The sequence below is a fragment of the Mustela nivalis genome (assembly GCF_964662115.1).
Source record: "Mustela nivalis genome assembly, chromosome: 10".
In the NCBI taxonomy this organism is placed as follows: Eukaryota; Metazoa; Chordata; class Mammalia; order Carnivora; family Mustelidae; genus Mustela; species Mustela nivalis.
This window is the reverse complement of record NC_139029.1, coordinates 99,111,948-99,130,055: the sequence shown is the minus strand read 5'-3', so window position 1 is coordinate 99,130,055 and position 18,108 is coordinate 99,111,948. Positions and strand designations below refer to the sequence as shown.

The window sequence follows — 18,108 nt, the reverse complement described above, 5'->3', positions numbered from 1 at the left end:
GTGACCTGCTTTCCCCTCTTTAACCTTCTAAGATCAGTAGCTTTCGTGTTAAAACAAATTCTAGGTAAATAATTTTAATGACTACACCTCCTAGAATTTAGTCAGTCATTTAACCCTATTGATGGTCATGCAGATGGTCTGCAATTTTGGCTCTCACAAGAGGACTGCTGTTTACAGCCCTTTTTAGGGGCTGGAGTTAGAACATGTTCTGTCAACATTTGTATTTAGAAAGCTGAATGTGGTCCACCTATTCTCCAGAGGCTAGGAATCGGGGGACATCTAGTGACTCTGATTCACTTAAATTCTCTGTGCCGTAGTCTGTCATCCGTGAAGTTAACCAGATAAATTCCCTCACAAAAAGAGCATTAACACAGAAATTGACCATAATAAAAATATTTCCAAGCCTGGGATAATGACCCACATTAACAGTGAGTTATTGATTTCATTAGAAGGAAATCCACTGCTGTGAATATTTTACAGTGACAGCCTTTTCCCAGACCCATGTCCACATGGCAAGCCATAGCATAGATGCTCTCTTGTTCCTACAGCCACAGCTACTAGGGGAAATGAGAACCATAATTTGTGACCTAGAAGGCATTTGGGGTTTTCCTTGGAAATATAAAGAAAAGAAAGTGAAATGTGTCCAAATTGGTAAGTCTTTGTGTGCTGTTTCAAATTTAGGAACCTAAATCCATTATAAGGGTCCTTATGTTTTATCATTTTGTGAGGTCTTAGAAGGGCCCTCGAACACTTGGAAGAAACCTGTTGGTGTAGCTCTGTTTATGACTGCAAAATTTTTAGTAAGAAAAAAAAAACGTGGTCCTTGTTGCTCACCTGGGTCACTACTGGCCTGTGCTCCCAGGTGGCCATATGTGCTATGAAGTGCTCCGCAGTCATGAACACTGGGCCAAGTCAGAGCCACTGGCTTAATCCTGTCCCACCTCACTCCAATAAGCAGAGCAAATCCAGGGTGGTCAGGACCTGTGGGAACTGTGGCTGGGAGAGGGGTTGATTGAAGGGCAGGCTACCCACAAGCAGGTCAGGTTTCCTTGTCTCCTCTGTTTTCCTTCCTTTCCCCTTGCTCTGTGACCACCGTCCTGTTACGTTCTCCCCTGTGCCCGGAGTTGGTGCCCTTCTGCTGCTCTCTGGTTAGTCTGAACTCTCACCACAACCTGCTCAGGGCTGTCCCACCTCCGTGGTTGCCATCTCCTCCATTCACCCTTTGCCTTTCTCCCAGCAGAACACCAACTGCTCCCACTCTTGGTTTGAGGAAAGAGTCCAATGAGTTCATCTTACCGCTCACAGTGAAGTAAAAACACAGCCTTTCTAGCTCTTTGCCTCATTGGTTTGCATGACCTTTTACACACTTTCTTAGTCATTTTTGTGTATGTTAAAGTCCACTTATTTTTCCTTCTTGGTGATCTGATTTAAAAGGTAGTAATACTTGTGTTGTTAGCATCTAATGATTTTCAGAATCAGTGTCCAGGGCCATCTCTTTCTGCTTCCCGGGGAACCCAAGGAGCATCCCATGGCACTGGTATTCTGGAACCTTCTACAGGTTTGCCTGTTCTTGTTAGGATAAGGTAAATTTCGGGCTCTTAGGATTGGGTTGACTTAAAGCTATGTGATGCTGTCGCCTAAAACTGAGGAGTAAAAGGTTTTTTAAGAAAAAAAAAAAGGTTGGGCGCCTGGGTGGCTCAGTGGGTTAAAGCCTCTGCCTTCGGCTCAGGTCATGATCCCAGGGTCCTGGGATCAAGCCCCGCATCGGGCTCTCTGCTCGGCGGGGAGCCTGCTTCCTCCTCTCTCTCTCTGCCTGCCTCTGCCTACTTGTGATCTCTGTCTGTGAAATGAACAAATAAAATCTTTAAAAAAAAAAAGAAAAGAAAAAAAAAAAAAAGAAGGTAGTAGATAGCCCCTCTCTCTAAGAAGGGGATAGGAGCTAGATTCCTTACATCCAAGGCATACTTTTTTAAAAATTTAATAAATTTACTTATTTATGCCCCATCATCAAATAGCATAACAATAATCGTACCCACAGTCAAATGCATCCAGCAGACTCTATGGTAAATATTATTAAATTCTGGCACTAAATTCTCTCTGTGTGTTTGATCTTTATACTTCCTATTTTGTTGCTCATTTTTGTGCTCACAACTCAAAACAGTGGGAACATCTCTGCCTTGCATAGTTAGCTTAGTTTGGGTAGACACATCTTTTGGTCTCTGGAAGAAGGAAAGAGCCTTTTTTATTTTTTATTTTTTTTTTTTTTAAGATTTATTTATTTATTTATTTATTTGACAGACAGAGATCACAAGTAGGCAGAGAGGCAGGCAGAGAGAGAGAGGAGGAGGAAGGCTCCCCACTGAGCAGAGAGCCCGATGCGGGGCTTGATCCCAAGACCCTGAGATCATGACCTGAGCTGAAGGCAGAGGCTTTAACCTACTGAGCCAGCCAGGTGCCCCGAAAGAGTGTTTTTTAAAATGAACTGAATATCAAGGGGATATTCGGGGCAAGTGTGTGAGTCTGGGTAGTGTTTTGAAGCAAAACCCGTGCTGCCTCGATTTCCCCTGACAGATTAGAGCCGGGCCTCTGGTGCTCCCACTGTCCCCTACAGAATGTTGTCATGGTTGGCATGTCTGTCTCCTGACTGCATTTCAGCCTCCCAGTGGCAGAGCCCCTGTCCCCAGCACAGTGAGGCCTCTCACTCCACTGGGGCCAGAAGTGTCACTGGTCCAGTCCCATGCCTTTTGCTCTCCTGCCACCTCAGTCTGGAAGTGAACCACACAGAACCAGAAGCGGCACCCAGGCAGCAGGTAGGGGTGGCCTTCCAAGGGGTCCATGGTTGTCTGATCAGAGAAGGGGTAAAGGAAAAGCCAGAAACAAAGAGTTCTGTTGTGGGTATAATTCAGGTGATTGCTCATTTGGCGGTGCCTGACACACTTGTCTCTCTGAAGAGAAGAAAAGCAGCCTGAGAACACCATCTCGCCCAGGTCCAAGGAAGGGGGGCCGCCCACAGATGCTCATGAGAGCGCCAGGAGTGGAATTGAAACAGAAGCGTGAGCGGAAATAATGAGGGGCTCTCACTCTCTTCCAGGGCCGGTGTTTAATGCCTCCGTGCACTCAGACACACCGTCAGTCATCCGGGGAGATCTGATCAAATTGTTTTGTATCATCACTGTTGAAGGAGCGGCCCTGGATCCAGGTATTTCGCTCTGTCTTCTCCCCTTGCCCATGTCACTTTCTGTAAATGCCTCTCGTCATCCCCACTGTGCGACCCGGACACTGAGGTCACGGATTAGATGGTGCAAATCCCCGAACTGCCCTGCTCCGTACCTGGTACTCAGTAGGTGTTGAGTAAATCCTTGCTGATGAACGCCTCTGTCTGTTAGATGATTTGGAAACCCATCCAGGTATTGGAATCATAGTTGTCCCAGGCCTCTTCCAGGGCTGATTCAAGTTCAGGCTGGTTTGAAACCTATCAGCAGGGTCCAGCTCCTTTAGTTTGTCTTTTAAGCCTTGATTCATTCAGATATTTATTGAGCTGCTTCTAGTAACAGGCACTGTTCTAGAGGAGGGGCCAGACGCCCTATATCGTGGAGCTCGCAGCCTGGTTAAGGAGATAAACAAGAAAGCAATCCTCATGTAATATACTATCAGATGGTGTTAACTCTCTGGTGAAGGATGGAGCAGAGTCAACGAGCAGCAAGGGACCAGATGGTACTTTGGTAGTTTAAATCCTTGGGAAATCTTTGTGGACCTTTTCTTTGCAAAAAATGTTAGCATTGCCCATGGGATGCCTAAGAGCCCTGGGCTGTCAATCTTACACCTTTTCTTCAGTGACCAGTTGGTGTCCCCACCTCGCTTGTAGACCCTTGGGGTTTGAAAGGACATTAAAGGCACATAAGGTGTCTGCTGCCGAGCAGGACAGTACCCCCTGCTGCCTTCTCCTAATGAGACCGTTGAGAACCTGATCTGCTGCGGGGGACCTGCACTCTCTCCCATACGCTTTGTCCTTGGGTGTCTTCGTACTGCCCACCCCAGCATGGGCAGAGCCTGGGCCTCCCACCGATCAGCACCTTGCAAAGGCCAAAGTGTACGAGGCTCTCAGCGTTCTGTGCAGAGACCACTGGGCCTGTGGCCCTGGGGTGGAAAGCGGAAGCGGGTGTTCATTCTGTGGCAAGGGCAGGTTGTAAGCAAAGTGAGGACGGCCCGCAGTGAAACCAGAGTGGACAGCATGAGTAGGGGACTGGGTAGAGTTGGCGTCAAGGAACAAAGGCCTGGGTGGCCACCAGCCGAGATCCAGCTTCTTCGGGACCTCAGATCAGAGGTGTAGGTAGTAACTACTTCTGGGTTGGCAGTTACTCCAGTAGGATGTCTTGGCCTCATGGGCCAGATGGTCTCCGCAGCAGCTACTCGGCTTTGTGGCTGTTGGTGTGAAAGTAGCCATAGACGGGATGTAAGCAAATGGGCTTGACCGTGTTCCCATGAAGCCCTTTTTTTTTTTTTAAATTTTTACTTATTTAAAGATTTTTATTTATTTATTTGACAGACAGAGAACACAAGTAGGCAGAGAGGCAGGCAGAGAGAGAGGAAGAAGCAGGCTCCCTGCTGAGGAGAGAACCTGATGCGGGACTCGATCCCAGGACGCTGGGATCATGACCTGAGCTGAAGGCAGAGGCTTTAACCCACTGAGCCACCCAGGCACCCCTCCATGAACCTTTTTTGACACACGTAGCTGGTGGGCTGGATTCAACCTGTGGGCTCTAGGCTCCTGAGCCCTGCACGAGCTGATGGGTCTCAAACTGGCTCTCAAGGAACCCAAACATGGCTGAGCTACATTGGTAGGGAAGAGAAGGTAGAAGAAAAGGAGAAGGAATCCATCCATCCAAGCCACCCACTGGTGAGCTGTGTTCTCAAGGGTAAAATGTACCCAGGTAGCTCAGGTCTTGAGGATGCTGGGGTGTGGAGGATCGGGGACACAGAGTGGGGTTAGGAAAAGAAAACGAAAGTGAGAGTAGAAGAGGCTGCCAGAAAACGGGGGAGGGAATCGTGTTCAAAAATTGGTACCATGTTTACCCTCGAAGCTCATGGATGGTATATACGAAAATAAATCATTTACATGTTCTTTCTCGGTAAATTAATGGGTCACCAGTTTGGGCCTTAATATAAAAGTCTTCCTCCTGGGTGATTACAGAAGGTATAGGTGGCTGTTATCATGCAGATCACAGTTTTCCAGAACTTTGCCCTCTTGGACTATGTGGGTAGAAGATTCTGAATAATGAAGCACATGCTGTAATTTAGTTTTTCCTCACGCACCTGCTGGGCTGTGAAGGAAATCTCTTTTGGAAAGGGCATACCGTGCAAGTGGGCCGAGCGCCAGGGCACTCCTGTGCTGGGAGGGGAGGGACAGGGCATATCACTGCCCTTTAGAGGCCGTGTCTTAGGTCCGGTTCTCCAGAAGCAAAGCCTGAAACAAGCGTGCAGGTGGTTAATTGATGATGTGCTCTCAGGGAGTGAGGGAGTCGAGACAGAGCAGGGAAAGAAGCCAGGCAAAGATGTGAATTCAGAGCAAGTCTGACTCCCCGGGGAGCTCTGGAGCGTCGGTGGTACCGCAGAGGACAGCCTCCGGGAGGTAAGGCACTGGGCTTTTAGATCCCCACCATTCCCCAGTCGCTGCACACAGTCCAGATGGTTGGGGAGCAGGGGTGTTTCTTAATCTCGGGAAGTGGCTCCCATCCATGGAAGCCAGTCCTCTGGAAGAGGGTAGGGGTGTGAGAATGTTCGAGGCACCAAGAGCCTCTGCTGCTGGCGGGAAGGCTCTCCCTGTCAGCGTCATGGACTGGGTGTGTTGTAGTGTGGAGATAAGGATGCTCGTGGTGGGCAGACAGTGAGCGCTGTGTGCCAGGCATGTGTGGTTCTAAGCATTTCGCAGAGATGACTCACTTCACCATGGGCGAAGGTGTTAGTATTCCTTTTCCAGCTGAGGACACTACGTCACAGAGCATTAAGTCACTCGTCCAGGCCACACGGCCAGCAGGGGCTGGTGCCAGGAGTCTAGCGCTCTAGCCTGGCCCTGCAAACTGACCACAGCTCCATGACACCTGGCGGGACTGGGGCTAGACTCTGCGCTTGAGTATTGGCGACACAGTTGTGACTTCTTGCCTTCCGGATCCACGCAGCCCCTGTCCGTGAAGGCAGCACACCCTGAGGGTGTAAGGGTGTATAGTGATTTTGAGGCTGTTAGTGTATTTTCACAAACTGAATAAATATTACTTTTTGTGTAACAAAAATGGTATCATTTAACATTTATATAAAATATATATAATATATCATATATATAATATATCATATATATAATATATCATATAACATTTATATAAAAAGCCTTATCAGGTGAATGTAAGATAAAGTGTGTGTGGCCTTGTCGTCATCCCTTGCTTGCTGAATGCGCCCCAGGCCCACCATGGCAGGGAATGGCTGAGAGAAGAGGTCAGGGGCTTACGGCGTGTCCTCCGTCTTCATACGCCAGAGTCTTCCCCCTCCTGTGCCCGTGTTCATTTGTTTGAAGCTGTTAGAACCTTAACTTCGCCGAGTCCTTTGAGATGCAGCAGCCTCCTTTCTGGGGCTGTTAACGGTGTTCCACTTTCTCAGCTGGACGTGTTTTCCTCTTGTTTTGAACTTAAGCACATCTGCAGGGGAAAAAACACAATGAACAATAAAACCCAAACTGCTGGGGCTCCTGGGTGGCTCAGTCAGTTAAGCATCTGCCTTTGGCTCAGGTCGTGATCCTAGGGTCTTGGGATGTAGCCTGTATTGGGCTCCCTGCTCGGCGGGAAGCCTGCTTCTCCCTCTCCCTCTGCTGCTCCCCCTGCTTGTGCGCACTCATTCTCTCTCTCTCTCTCCGATAAGTAAGTAAATAAAATCTTTAAAAAACAAACAAACAAACAAACAAAAACCCAAGACCCCAAAACAAATAAGAAACCCCTAAACTGCTATGACTCTAAATTTTGTCTGGTTTACTCTATGTACTTTTCATTCTTGACTATATTAGTTTCCTAATGTAGAGTCTTGGGCTCTTCTGCCTGACATGTCAGAGGACCCTGCTTTGGGATTGTCACCACCTAGGCCCTTTATGTCCTGTGTTCCTTGCGGGAGATGGTTTTGGGTGTGTCTTAGGTTAGGTGATGGTGGCAGCGTGGTTAAGAGGGAGGACTCTAGAGCTTCAGTCCCTGGGTGAAGCTACATGTTGTGCTGCTTCTGGCTCTGTGACTTGGAAGAGGTGTTGGGCCCCACCATGGTGAGGAGTGTGGCAGTACCTTCCTCGTGGGGCTGGCCTGGCCTAAGGCATGGTGAGCCATGCTGGCCCCCAGTGATGTGATGCGTGTGTTAGCCACACGTGCGATTTCTGCCGGTTGCACTGACCCAGGGTTCCGGCTTGGTCTGTCATCCACAGACGACATGGCCTTTGATGTGTCCTGGTTTGCGGTGCACTCCTTCGGTCTGGACAAGGCTCCTGTCCTCCTGTCTGCTCTCGATCGGAAGGGGATCGTGACCACGGCGGAGAGAGACGGGAAGAGCGAGCTCAGCCTGGAGCGTGTGAGCGTGCTGGAATTCTTGCTGCAAGTTCATGGCTCTGAGGATCAGGACTTTGGCAACTACTACTGCTCTGTGACTCCGTGGGTCAAGTCCCCAACGGGTTCCTGGCAGAAGGAGGCGGAGATCTACTCCAAGCCCATCTTTGTAACTGTGAAGATGGATGGTAAGAATGATATGCAGCGAAATCTCTGGGCTGGGCCGCAGCTCATGGGATCAGGTGGCCACTATCTGAGACCATGCCCCCACACGGCCGGCTTGCTCCAGACCTGGCCCAGACCTGGACCCCAAGGGAGCACACACAGGCTGTGCTGTTTCCCCAGCTGTGATATCGCCCACAGGAGGCACCCCTGGGAAATGATTTTGAGAATTCCCAGAGAGATTTCTGATGCTTTCTCTAAAGTCTTTGCAAACCCACTTTCCTTGTCAGAGGGTTGGCCTGGATTCTGCCAGGCAGAGGCAGAGAACATCATCAAGAGAGTGGGTTCAGGTCCCCAGCGGAGGCAGTGAGTAGCTTCCTGCCCCTCCCGTCCTCCTCCTAGTTTTGCTTCTTGGACAAGAGGGGCTCCTCCTGTTGTCATTAGCATAGATGGGGTTTTCTCCAAACCCCTGAGATGGGAGGGGGGCTTTGCCACCAGACTCATTCTAACTCAGTTGTCAGAGGGCCCCCTTCCCACCTCTCTGTTCCCCAAACATCCCAGAGTGGGGCCAGCTGTTCCTTGGCTAGTGAGAAACTGGTCTTCTCTGTGAAAAGCGTCAGAGTCCAAGTTAATAGGGAAATTCCATGGAGAGCGCTAAAGCCCCAGCGCCTCCGAGGGTTGGGAGGGGCCTTAGAGTGTGTTTCCCTGACGGGCTGTCAGCTTGGGGGAGGCTGGAATCGAACCCAGCTTGTCCACAGGTGACTTCACTTTTGTGGTCCTTCGTCTCCTCTCTCATACAACGGGGTGACCATCTTGCGTCGGGCTGTTCCGAAAGGTGCTCCGGAAGCCGCGTGAAATGTCAGGCAGCCGTCGGCGCGCCAGCATCCGCCCAAGGAGGGCTGGTGCGTCTGGGAGAAGAGACTTGGGATTTGAATGCATGCGATCTGTACGGTGTTTGTGCCTTCCTGAAACTTCATCGCTTAGACCCTATTTGCATCTTAGAAATTCCTCGCATGGAGTAGCTCCATACGAAAACCCAGATTCCCAAACAAGGGAGTGATTATTCACTTTGCTAGATAATTTACTGTAGTGTTACTTAAAATAGCTCCCCGAGTACACTTCAGTTATTTGATGCAGAGAATTGATTTATGAACTTTTTTTTAAGGCTTCATCTGCTGCTATATGCACGATGCCCTTATCCTGACTTTTAAAAATCCATCTCCTGCCAAAACCCTAAAAAGCAAGTTGACATTCAAAGACATCAAATGAATTCTTTTTCCTGGTTTTTTGTTTCTTCCCCACAGATCTGGGTGGGGTGTGATCTGTTCACTTTGTGCGTAGATAAGGGTGCTTCCGTCTCCTAGAGCACTGTGCCAGGTGCTGGATGGAGCCCGAGTCCCCTGGGGGGTGGGTATTTGGGGGGTGGTTACCTGTCCTGTGGGGAGGGAGGGGGCAGGCAGTGGGCTTCTGGTGTCTGCCTCCAGCACCACTGACCTCGCATCCCCTTGCTCCGTCCCTCCCAGTGCTGAATGCCTTCAAGTACCCGCTGCTGATCGGCGTGGGCCTGTCCACCGTCATCGGGCTCCTGTCCTGCCTCATCGGGTACTGCAGCTCGCACTGGTGCTGCAAGAAGGAGGTCCAGGAGACGAGGCGTGAGCGCCGCCGGCTCATGTCCATGGAGATGGACTAGGGCCCGGCCAGGGAGCGGCCGCCGGCCCGGCGTCGGAGCCCTCGGGGCGGGAAGAGGACAGCAGGCTTTTCACGCGCAGTGTGTGACACTCAAACCCAGTCCTCTCTAATCTCAGGTGGGACCTGGCGCGCTCTCTTCTCTGCATGTCCAGTCCTGAGCGCGGACACGTTTACCAGCACACGGCTCTTCTCCCCACGGCACTTTCTGGTAGAACAATCGCGTGTGTGTTTTCCCAGCTGCGGCTTTTTAATGGTTACCCCTTTCGTCTAATTTTTTTCTCCTGCCGGTTTATAGATCTCTGACCTGTGTGTGTGTTCGTCTGTTTGGTTTCGAGGGGTTGCGGGGAGGAAGGATGATGGCTCTCAGAGTTCTTGGTCTTGGGGCGGGCGGAGGACGGAGTCGCCCGCCGGGAGCCAGCTTCCACGTGGGGGGCCTGTGTTCGGAGCGCTGCCAACGCCGCCCTCTGCCCCACACGGGCCTGTGCAGAAGGCTGACTGGTGGCTGTTACCACCCTACCCACCCCGGATTTTCAGGGGTTTAGACGACATTTGAAATCTAAACTTGCAGTATGTAACTTCTTACTGAGCCCAAATGCGTTCCTTTTTTTTTTCTTTCTTTTTAAATTTTTTAACATTTTTAATGCTTCTCTGCCCCCTTTCCATTTCTTTGATATTTGCTTTTATGCGAGCGTGCTGACATGGCCCTGGCATGGCCCTGGAATCTAGAATTTGGCTCTCCACCAAGCACCTTATCTTGCCACCTTAGCCTTAAGAATGAGTATGAATATGAAGAAAAATACACAGCCACCTCTGTCCAGGGCAGTAAGGAGGTCCTCAAGGAGGGGGGGAGGTTGGGGAACGAGGGAAGGAGGCACTCTCTGCAGTGGTTCCGAGGCCACTGTGCCACAGGGGGCCCCAGGGAGAGCGGAACAGGGTCCTGGGAGTTAGATGTCCGCAGCTCGTGCCGGGTGGGGTGGTGGTGCCAGGGCTGTGTCCGGAGAGAGGGAGCCGTCCCTGTCCCCCCTTCCCGCCCTTTGCGGGCGGCAGAGGCCTTGGCCACCCAGGGACCGCCTGTGGCCCCCACAGATGCCCCATGTCCTTCACGGGCTGCTTGGGCTCCTTCACGTGAAGGTGAGTTGCTGTTTGCAAGACTGTCTGCCTTCACAGAATCAGAAATTACCTGGAAGAAAACCATGCATTTTCCATGACCTTTTCAGTCCTTCAAGTCTTTGTAAGATCCCCTGCAGGGGGTTAGCGAGGAAGGATATGCTTTGTGATAGGTTTGCTTTCCTGTTAGGAGCACGGAGGAAACCAGCAATTTACTGCTGTGTGAACAGCCTACAAAGTAGATCTGAGAGCAATCTGTTTTGCCCGATTGCTCGTACCAGGAGTAGGACACAGACCAAAAGAGATCCTCCGCTCCCCAAGGCCTCTGCCCCTGCACAGCACTGGCCTCTCAGAAGCATCCCAGTGGGGTTTTCTGAGGCCCACTGGTGACTCACGGCCCGCATTGCAATCCTCTCTGCTTTTGTCCCGGCTCTGACGGGTCTAACACTGCTCTGTCTTCCCAAGGGAAAAAAGATTCATTTGTTTTGAGCAATAAAGTCATACAAAATGATGGCCATTCATGTGTGGCTCTTTGTCACAATGGGCCGGACGAGCCACACTCCCCCACCCCCCCATCCCAGCTCACCATCGTCCCCCTCCACTTCCCTCACTGTGCTGCCCGAAATCCATTCTGTCCTTGTCACCAAGTCTCCCCTCCCCCCACCCCAGGAAGGGGGGAGGTGCAGATCACCACCCAGCTTCCCCTTTTGGTTCTGTCCACCTAGGGGACCCCTCATGGTGGACACTGTGCTAAGAGTAATGGCACAGATGCACTCCAGGCCCAGCATCTGCCCCACCAGAGCACAGACGGCCAGAGAAAGAGGGGGAGGCCTTGACAGCGCTAGGTTCAGGTCTTGTCCACCTGTCATTTCTTGCCTATGCGAAGTCAGAGGAGGTGGGTCACAGGTGATTGTATATACGGGAATTAAAGAGAGAACACTTATTCACAGGTGCTATGTTAGTGACACCAGTGCCCTTTGAGCCCACACAGTTATCAGTCCTATAAGAAGGTTCAGGATTATTGTAGTAAGCCCTCGTTGGTAGAAGAAAGGGTACCTAGCCGTGCATGTGACCAGGTGGCCCCAGGACGATGTGAGATCATCGATTGGTCACAGCAGACACTTGGCAGGAGGAGAAGTAATCTGTGCTCGTGCACTCTACCTTCTCCTTTCAAACTGACCTTGTAGCTCAGGGCTGGGGTTGTTCAGGCACGGCCCCCAACCCGGTCCTCTGATCATCGGGTCCAACAGCAAGTCGCCTGGAGGGGCTGGTCCAGAGGAGGAAGAGATCCCAGGGCCTGGAATGTGTGTCCTTTTAAAAGTCTTAGATACACTCTGTCACTGTACCAAATAGGGCTCCCCACAAAGTGCTCTTCTGGAAGTTGTTCCTGCCAGAAGCACTCGTAGGAATGGAAGAACCTAGCCACAATTCACATGGATGAGATTGCACTTCTTAACAAAAAGAAACTTTTAAAAAGTTTGGGTTGTTGTTTTTTTTTTCCTAATTACAAAAATACCCCCAGAAAGAGCCTAAGCTATGTTCAGATAGAAGCCTTGAAATTACTTTAAATTGTTTACTTTGTAATGTTTACATACACTTTTCGCTTTAAAAAAAAAAAAAAAAAGCAAAAAAAGCAAACTCTGACTTTTTAACAACTTTTCAGATTTTTTTCATGGGACGGTGGAACTCTTGATTCACCAACTGGATTTAAATCTTAATTTAGAAATTTATTTATTTGTGTATTTTTCCCCTCCCCACCCATGTGGCATTTCCCCTAAGATCCTGGCAAAGGACGCCCCTGCCACCCAGACCCTTGTCTGTTTTCCCCCGTGGCTCTTGCTTCTTGCTTTGCAGACCGTCTGCAGCCATGATTTTGTCACTGACATCTGTGAGCCAAAGACTGAGCCTTTTTGGCAGGAATAATAAGCAATACTACACAACTTGCTACTTTCAGAAAACTTTTTCTTTTTTTAGCTTCATCGAGGACAACAGAGGAAGAAGGGAACTAGAATTTGGGTAAGTTCTCCTCTGCTGTTGGAACAAATTCTCAGTGATAAATATTGTGTGCAGATCACTAAGATTAAAAAAAAAAAAAAAAAAAGGTGACTTTCTGTCTTTCTTAGCGTGGCACATAAGGATCTGCCGGATTTCGCGTAGACAAAGAAAGGGTCTTGTGTATTTTTGTCCATATCCGATGTTATATGAACTAATTGTATTGTTTTATACTGTGACCACAAATATTATGCAATGCACCATCTGTTTTTTATTTCATTAAAGGAAGTTTAATTTAAATTGAAGTTGTGTGAGGAACTTGATCTTGGTCTCCTTGCCCTTTCTTCTCCTCTGCGTGAGGGACCATGGCTGAATTCCAGGGGACATCTCCAGGCTCTCTGAATGCTGGCATCACGCTGGAGGTTCTCCCTGAGTGGATTTAACAGGAGCTGCACTGGATCCCTGCTGAGCAGAAAGCTGTGGGCCAGGGTCCCATTACCTAGCACAGTTTCCTCGTTCTTCGGTGAATTCTCATGACCTTACAGGTCTTTCATCACGAAAGCGGGAAGTTAGATGTTGTTCCTGTCTGTGGCTGAGGAAACAGACACCCAAGGCTCTGTGACCGTATCATGACTGGAGCACAATGGCTTTTCTGACTCATGACCCAGTCTGGAGCCAAACTGGTCCAGAAGGTGCCAGCCCCTGTGATGTAAGGACAGTGTTCCTTCCCGGGCCACCAGCTTCCAGAGCCCGGACAGGAGAGAACACTGAGAACCCCGATTCCCTGCTGGCTGCCCCCCTCCACTGTGGGCCCCATATGTGTCCTGGGCAGGGAGCATCTCTCGTGGTGAGGTCTGCAGGGGCTGGGGCTGTGTCCTAGTTTCTAACCTGGCTGAGAGATTGGCAGTTCCGGACACGTGGAAGGTCCACGCGGCCAATCCATGCACCGCTCTCCGTGCAGCTGGATCTTCAGAGAGAAGCTGCTTCGTTCCTCAGACCCACAGTCCAGGGCGTGTGGCACCCTGTTTTTTAAAATACAGGTTTTGTGGTTATTGGGTAACTCAGGGATAGCAGAACAAGGATAGTGTTCTCCTCATAGATTCCAAGAGGAGGGAGCACAGCGTGCCGCAGTCCGGGAGGCCACCCAGGAAAGGCCGGCGGCCATCAGGAGGCAGAGGGAGGGTAAAGGATGGGCAGCGCCTTTTTTGTGGTTTTCACGGGAAGGACAGGTGAGTCAGGGTCCTCAGGCTTAGGGATGATTCGACTGGATCATTTCAGTGGGTTCTGGGGTGCAGAGGTTGTCCTTAGTTTTCTGGTACCTGGTCCTGAGGAGCAGGGCGGGGGACAGTGGTCCTGAGCGGGAGCCCCGGTGGAGAGGGTAGCAGAACTGTGGACTCGGGATTGGTGGCGTGAAAGGCGCGCTCACGGTGCGTCAGTTCCTCTCTCTAGGAACTGGCTAGCTCCGGGACAGGCAGTCCCCGGGATCAACGAGGCCCTAGATATCAAAGCCTCAAAAAACAGTACAGAATGACATGATTGATGTGCTCACCACCCCGAGGCTTGTCGGCTGCTCGGGCACACCTGAGCTCCACCCGCGGAGCTGGTGTTCGCCTGAGTCCTCTCTGTTCTTTGGATTCGCCAGCGGTCCTGCTGACTGTGATTTACACAGACCCACTCCGTAGCATGTGCTCCATTGAGATGTGAGTGCCAAACAGGTGTTGTGAGGAGATGCCTGGGCATTTTACGGGGGACACCACCACCCACGCCCAGAATCTGGACTCTTAGCTAAGGACTGTTGTTTAGGGATCCTGCTATGAGTTCCTACTTTGCTTTTCCCCAGGTACCTTTTAAAATAACCACTTAAGGGGTGCCTGGGTGGCTCAGTGGGTTGAGCCGCTGCCTTCGGCTCGGGTCATGATCTCGGGGTCCTGGGATCGAGTCCCGCATCGGGCTCTCTGCTCGGCAGGGAGCCTGCTTCCTCCTCTCTCTCTCTCTCTGCCTGCCTCTCTGCCTACTTGTGATCTCTGTCAAATAAATAAAATCTAAAAAAAATAAAATAAAATAACCACTTAAGGGGTGCCTGGGTGGCTCAGTGGGTTAAGCCGCTGCCTTCGGCTCAGGTCATGATCTCAGGGTCCTGGGATCGAGTCCCGCATCGGGCTCTCTGCTCAGCAGGGAGCCTGCTTCCCTCTCTCTCTCTCTCTCTGCCTGCCTCTCCATCTACTTGTGATTTCTCTCTGTCAAATAAATAAATAAAATCTTAAAAAAAATAATAATAAATAAATAAAATAACCACTTAGGGAAACCTGGATGGCTCAGTTGGTTAAGCGACTGCCTTTGGCTCGGGTCATGATCCTGGAGTCCCAGGATCGAGTCCCATATCGGGCTCCCTGCTCGGCAGGGAGTCTGCTTCTCCCTCTGACCCCCCCAATTCTCATGCTCATTCTCTCTCTCAAATAAGCAAATATAATCTTTTTAAAAAAGTAAAAATAAAATAACCACTTATTTTATTCAAAAAGTTAGTGACCCTCGAAAAGATAGTGACCTCTCCCCCACACTCCTTAAAAATAATAGGTGCTTGCCACCCTGCTCTCTGTCTCCTGCTCCCTCGTGACTGGCATGGGGGGCTACCCTCACCCCAGTTCATTGCCCTTGGCCCTGTTGCTGGGATGTGTAAGCAACAAATCCTGTGACTTGACTTCCTCTGTGTGAGCGCACTGAAACTACACCTTCCATCAGAACAGCCCTGGGGAACATGGGTGCTGAGGAAGCTCCCTGCTGACCCCGTGTGCGTGGCTTGTGCCCCCTCCTGTAGCAGGTTATACCCTACGTATTCTTGATTCAGCACACTAGCTCCGCTTCCTAACCAGGTGTTGGTAAATGTGAGAATTCTCTGGAAAGACTCAATAGAGGCAAATTGCCTTTTCTTTTCTTTCTTTTTTTTTTTTTAAGCTTTTATTTATTTGATAGCACAAGTTGGGGGGGTAGCAGAGGGGGAGGGAGAGAGAAGCAGGCTCCCCGCTGAGCAGGGAGCCTGATGAGGGACTCCATCCCAGGGCCTTGGGACCATGACCTGAGCTGAAGACAGACACTTAAAGACTGAGCCACCCAGGTGCCCAAAGCTGAACATTTTAGACAAGACAGGATAGGTTTGATTTACACAGGGATGGGACGGGAGCCTCAGGACAGCAGACCCCCACGAAAAGGAAAGACCTAGGCCTATGCCCAGAGATAGGTGAATGAGTATGTTGGTTGAGGTGAGAATACCTATGTCAGCTACACGGGAATCCTCCTACAGTTCTCAGCTTCACCTGACATTTTCTGTTAATTGATTAACAGCTCTAATTACCTCAGATAATGGAGTTCCTACTGTTACAGTTCCCATTTTCAGAGATAAGGGGATTAAGACGGCATTAATTTGTTCAAATGAAGTAAGATTTGCACGCGGACCTGTCTGACTCCAAAGTGTGCACACTAGTGCCCCCCTTCTTGCTTGCAGAGGACATATTCCAGGACCCCCAGTGGATGCCCCAAAACCCAGATAGGACCAAACCCTGTATTTACTATTTACTATGTTTTTCTCCTGTAAGTACCTAGATAGAGTTTTACTTATAAATTAGGCAGGTAAGAAGTTAACAATAATAACTATAATAAAATAGAACAATTATAGCAATATACAATGATAGAACTAGCAAACGTGGTTTTTCTGTCTCACAATATCTTACTGTCCTGTACTCACCCTTCTTGTGATGACGTGAAATGGTACCAGGCGTGTGTGATGAGGCGAAGTGAGGTGAATGATGTGAATATTGGGGCATAGTGTTAGGCTGTTCCTGACCTCTTGATGACATGACAGAAGGAAGATCATCTGCTTCCAGAAGGCCACAGTTGACTGCACGAAGTGAAGCTGTGGACAAGGCAGGGGGGGAATGACTGTACGTATTCTAAATCAGTACACCAGCGGCAGTGCCTGAGTATTTCAAGCTCTCAGCAAGTATTTGTTGAACAGATAGGAAGATGAGTAAGCACTGGACCCTGTCATGAAATTGATGGTCTTGTAGGAGAAGGAGGCACGAAATCATTATGTTATTATCATATAACAATTATACAATCTACAAACCTAGATTTTTAAGTTTCTTGAATGAACAGGCATTTCCCAGGTAAGAAGGGGACAAGGTTCGAAGCAGTGGGGATAGCTTTTGCACAGGTTGGGAGGAGTACAAGTGGTTCTATGTCTGAAGGGCGAGGTGGTGGGAGAGTTTATAAGGGACAACCTGTAAAGGTCAAGTCAAGGAGTTTGGACTCAATCTTGTAGAAATATCTGGGGAGCCACTGGAACACCTTAATCAGGAGAATGCATGGCAATGTTGACATGTTTGATTTTTCTGGTAGTAGGGACTAGGGTGTGCAAGCAAGGCCAAAAGATGAGTTGAACTGTGTTGATCCAGCAATAAAATTGAGACCTTTGGTTGTGACAGCAACAGGTAGGATGAGTTCATAAAAGATTTGAGGAAGAAGTGGATATAGAGTGTGGAGGCCAAGCGTGGATCTGGGAAGATACTGCTTCATCCAACCACGATGGACACCACCAATGAGAGAAGACAAGGCTTTCAGGGTCAGACTCCAGTTTGAGTTTCCTGGGGGACCCTCGAATGGAGATGTTCCACACCAGCTAGGTGGCTGGTCCGGCACTGAAGGGAGAAGACAGGGTTGGATGTGTATCTGTGGTTGTCAGCAGACAGATGCGGGATGAGAGCAGCATGTGGAGCAAAGGGCTGCTGAGAGCCCAGGAGAAGACCACAGTGTTGGGGTGGGCTGGGAGGAGGATCCAGTGAGAAGGGGCCCAACGGGGCTGAGGAAGGATCCTGGAGAGAGTGCCATCAGAGGAGGATGGAAAGAATTGTAAGCAGGTTTGCCAGTGGGGGCACATATCTGGTGCCCCCAAAGATGGAGTGTAGGGGAGAACTGAGCCGTGTCCACTGTTGTGATCATGGATGTTTGTGTGAACCGCCCCAGATTGCAGTGGGCCGAAGCAGCGATGAGTTAGGAAATCAAACAGAAAACAGGACACTGGGAAACCGTCAGAAGTTTGAAGAGGAGGGGAAAGACAAGGTAGTATCAAGCTAGGGAGAAAATGTGGCTATTGAATAGGGTAGGAGACACCTGAGCTACTTTATGGGCATCTGTATCTGAGGGTGTAGGAGGGACCCAGAGCCCAGGCAAAGCCAGCTTCCTGTCTCCTCTCCCTTTCTCCTTTCTTTGGGACCTATTGTGAGCCTCACTCTGTGTTTTTCTAAAGTAAACTCTGCCCCCAGCATGGGGCTGGAGCTCACAACCCTGAGATCAAGAGTCGCATGTTCTACCAGCAGAGCCAACCAGGTGCCCCCCAGCCACACTCTCTTTTTAAAAAATCAGGGCTGGCTGTCACTTAATCCCTGGTAGGAAATTGAAGGAATAGCCTTTACCAAGGGAATATCTGGAAACAACCAATGGCCTAGGAATCCCGTCTGTTGCTCTTTCTCTTCTGCTAGTGCCCCTATTCCCCATCTTATACCCCCCCAAACTCCATCCCCACCCCTACCCATCACCC

General features: G+C 49.9%; 2 protein-coding genes across 2 annotated transcripts in view; both read left to right on the top strand.

The window, feature by feature from the left end:
- Window positions 1-12,818, top strand: part of PTGFRN (prostaglandin F2 receptor inhibitor) — an 82,628-nt gene extending 69,810 nt beyond the window's left edge. The window contains exons 7-9 of the mRNA XM_082688024.1: window positions 3,092-3,199; window positions 7,451-7,756; window positions 9,254-12,818. Coding sequence (XP_082544150.1) covers window positions 3,092-3,199; window positions 7,451-7,756; window positions 9,254-9,420 — 581 coding nt within the window. The 3' untranslated portion in view covers window positions 9,421-12,818. The remainder of the gene's footprint in view (window positions 1-3,091; window positions 3,200-7,450; window positions 7,757-9,253) is intronic.
- An 836-nt stretch (window positions 12,819-13,654) lies between these two features.
- Window positions 13,655-18,108, top strand: part of CD101 (CD101 molecule) — a 47,173-nt gene continuing 42,719 nt past the window's right edge. The window contains exon 1 of the mRNA XM_082688018.1: window positions 13,655-13,747. Within this exon, the coding sequence (XP_082544144.1) occupies window positions 13,708-13,747 (40 nt within the window). The 5' untranslated portion in view covers window positions 13,655-13,707. The remainder of the gene's footprint in view (window positions 13,748-18,108) is intronic.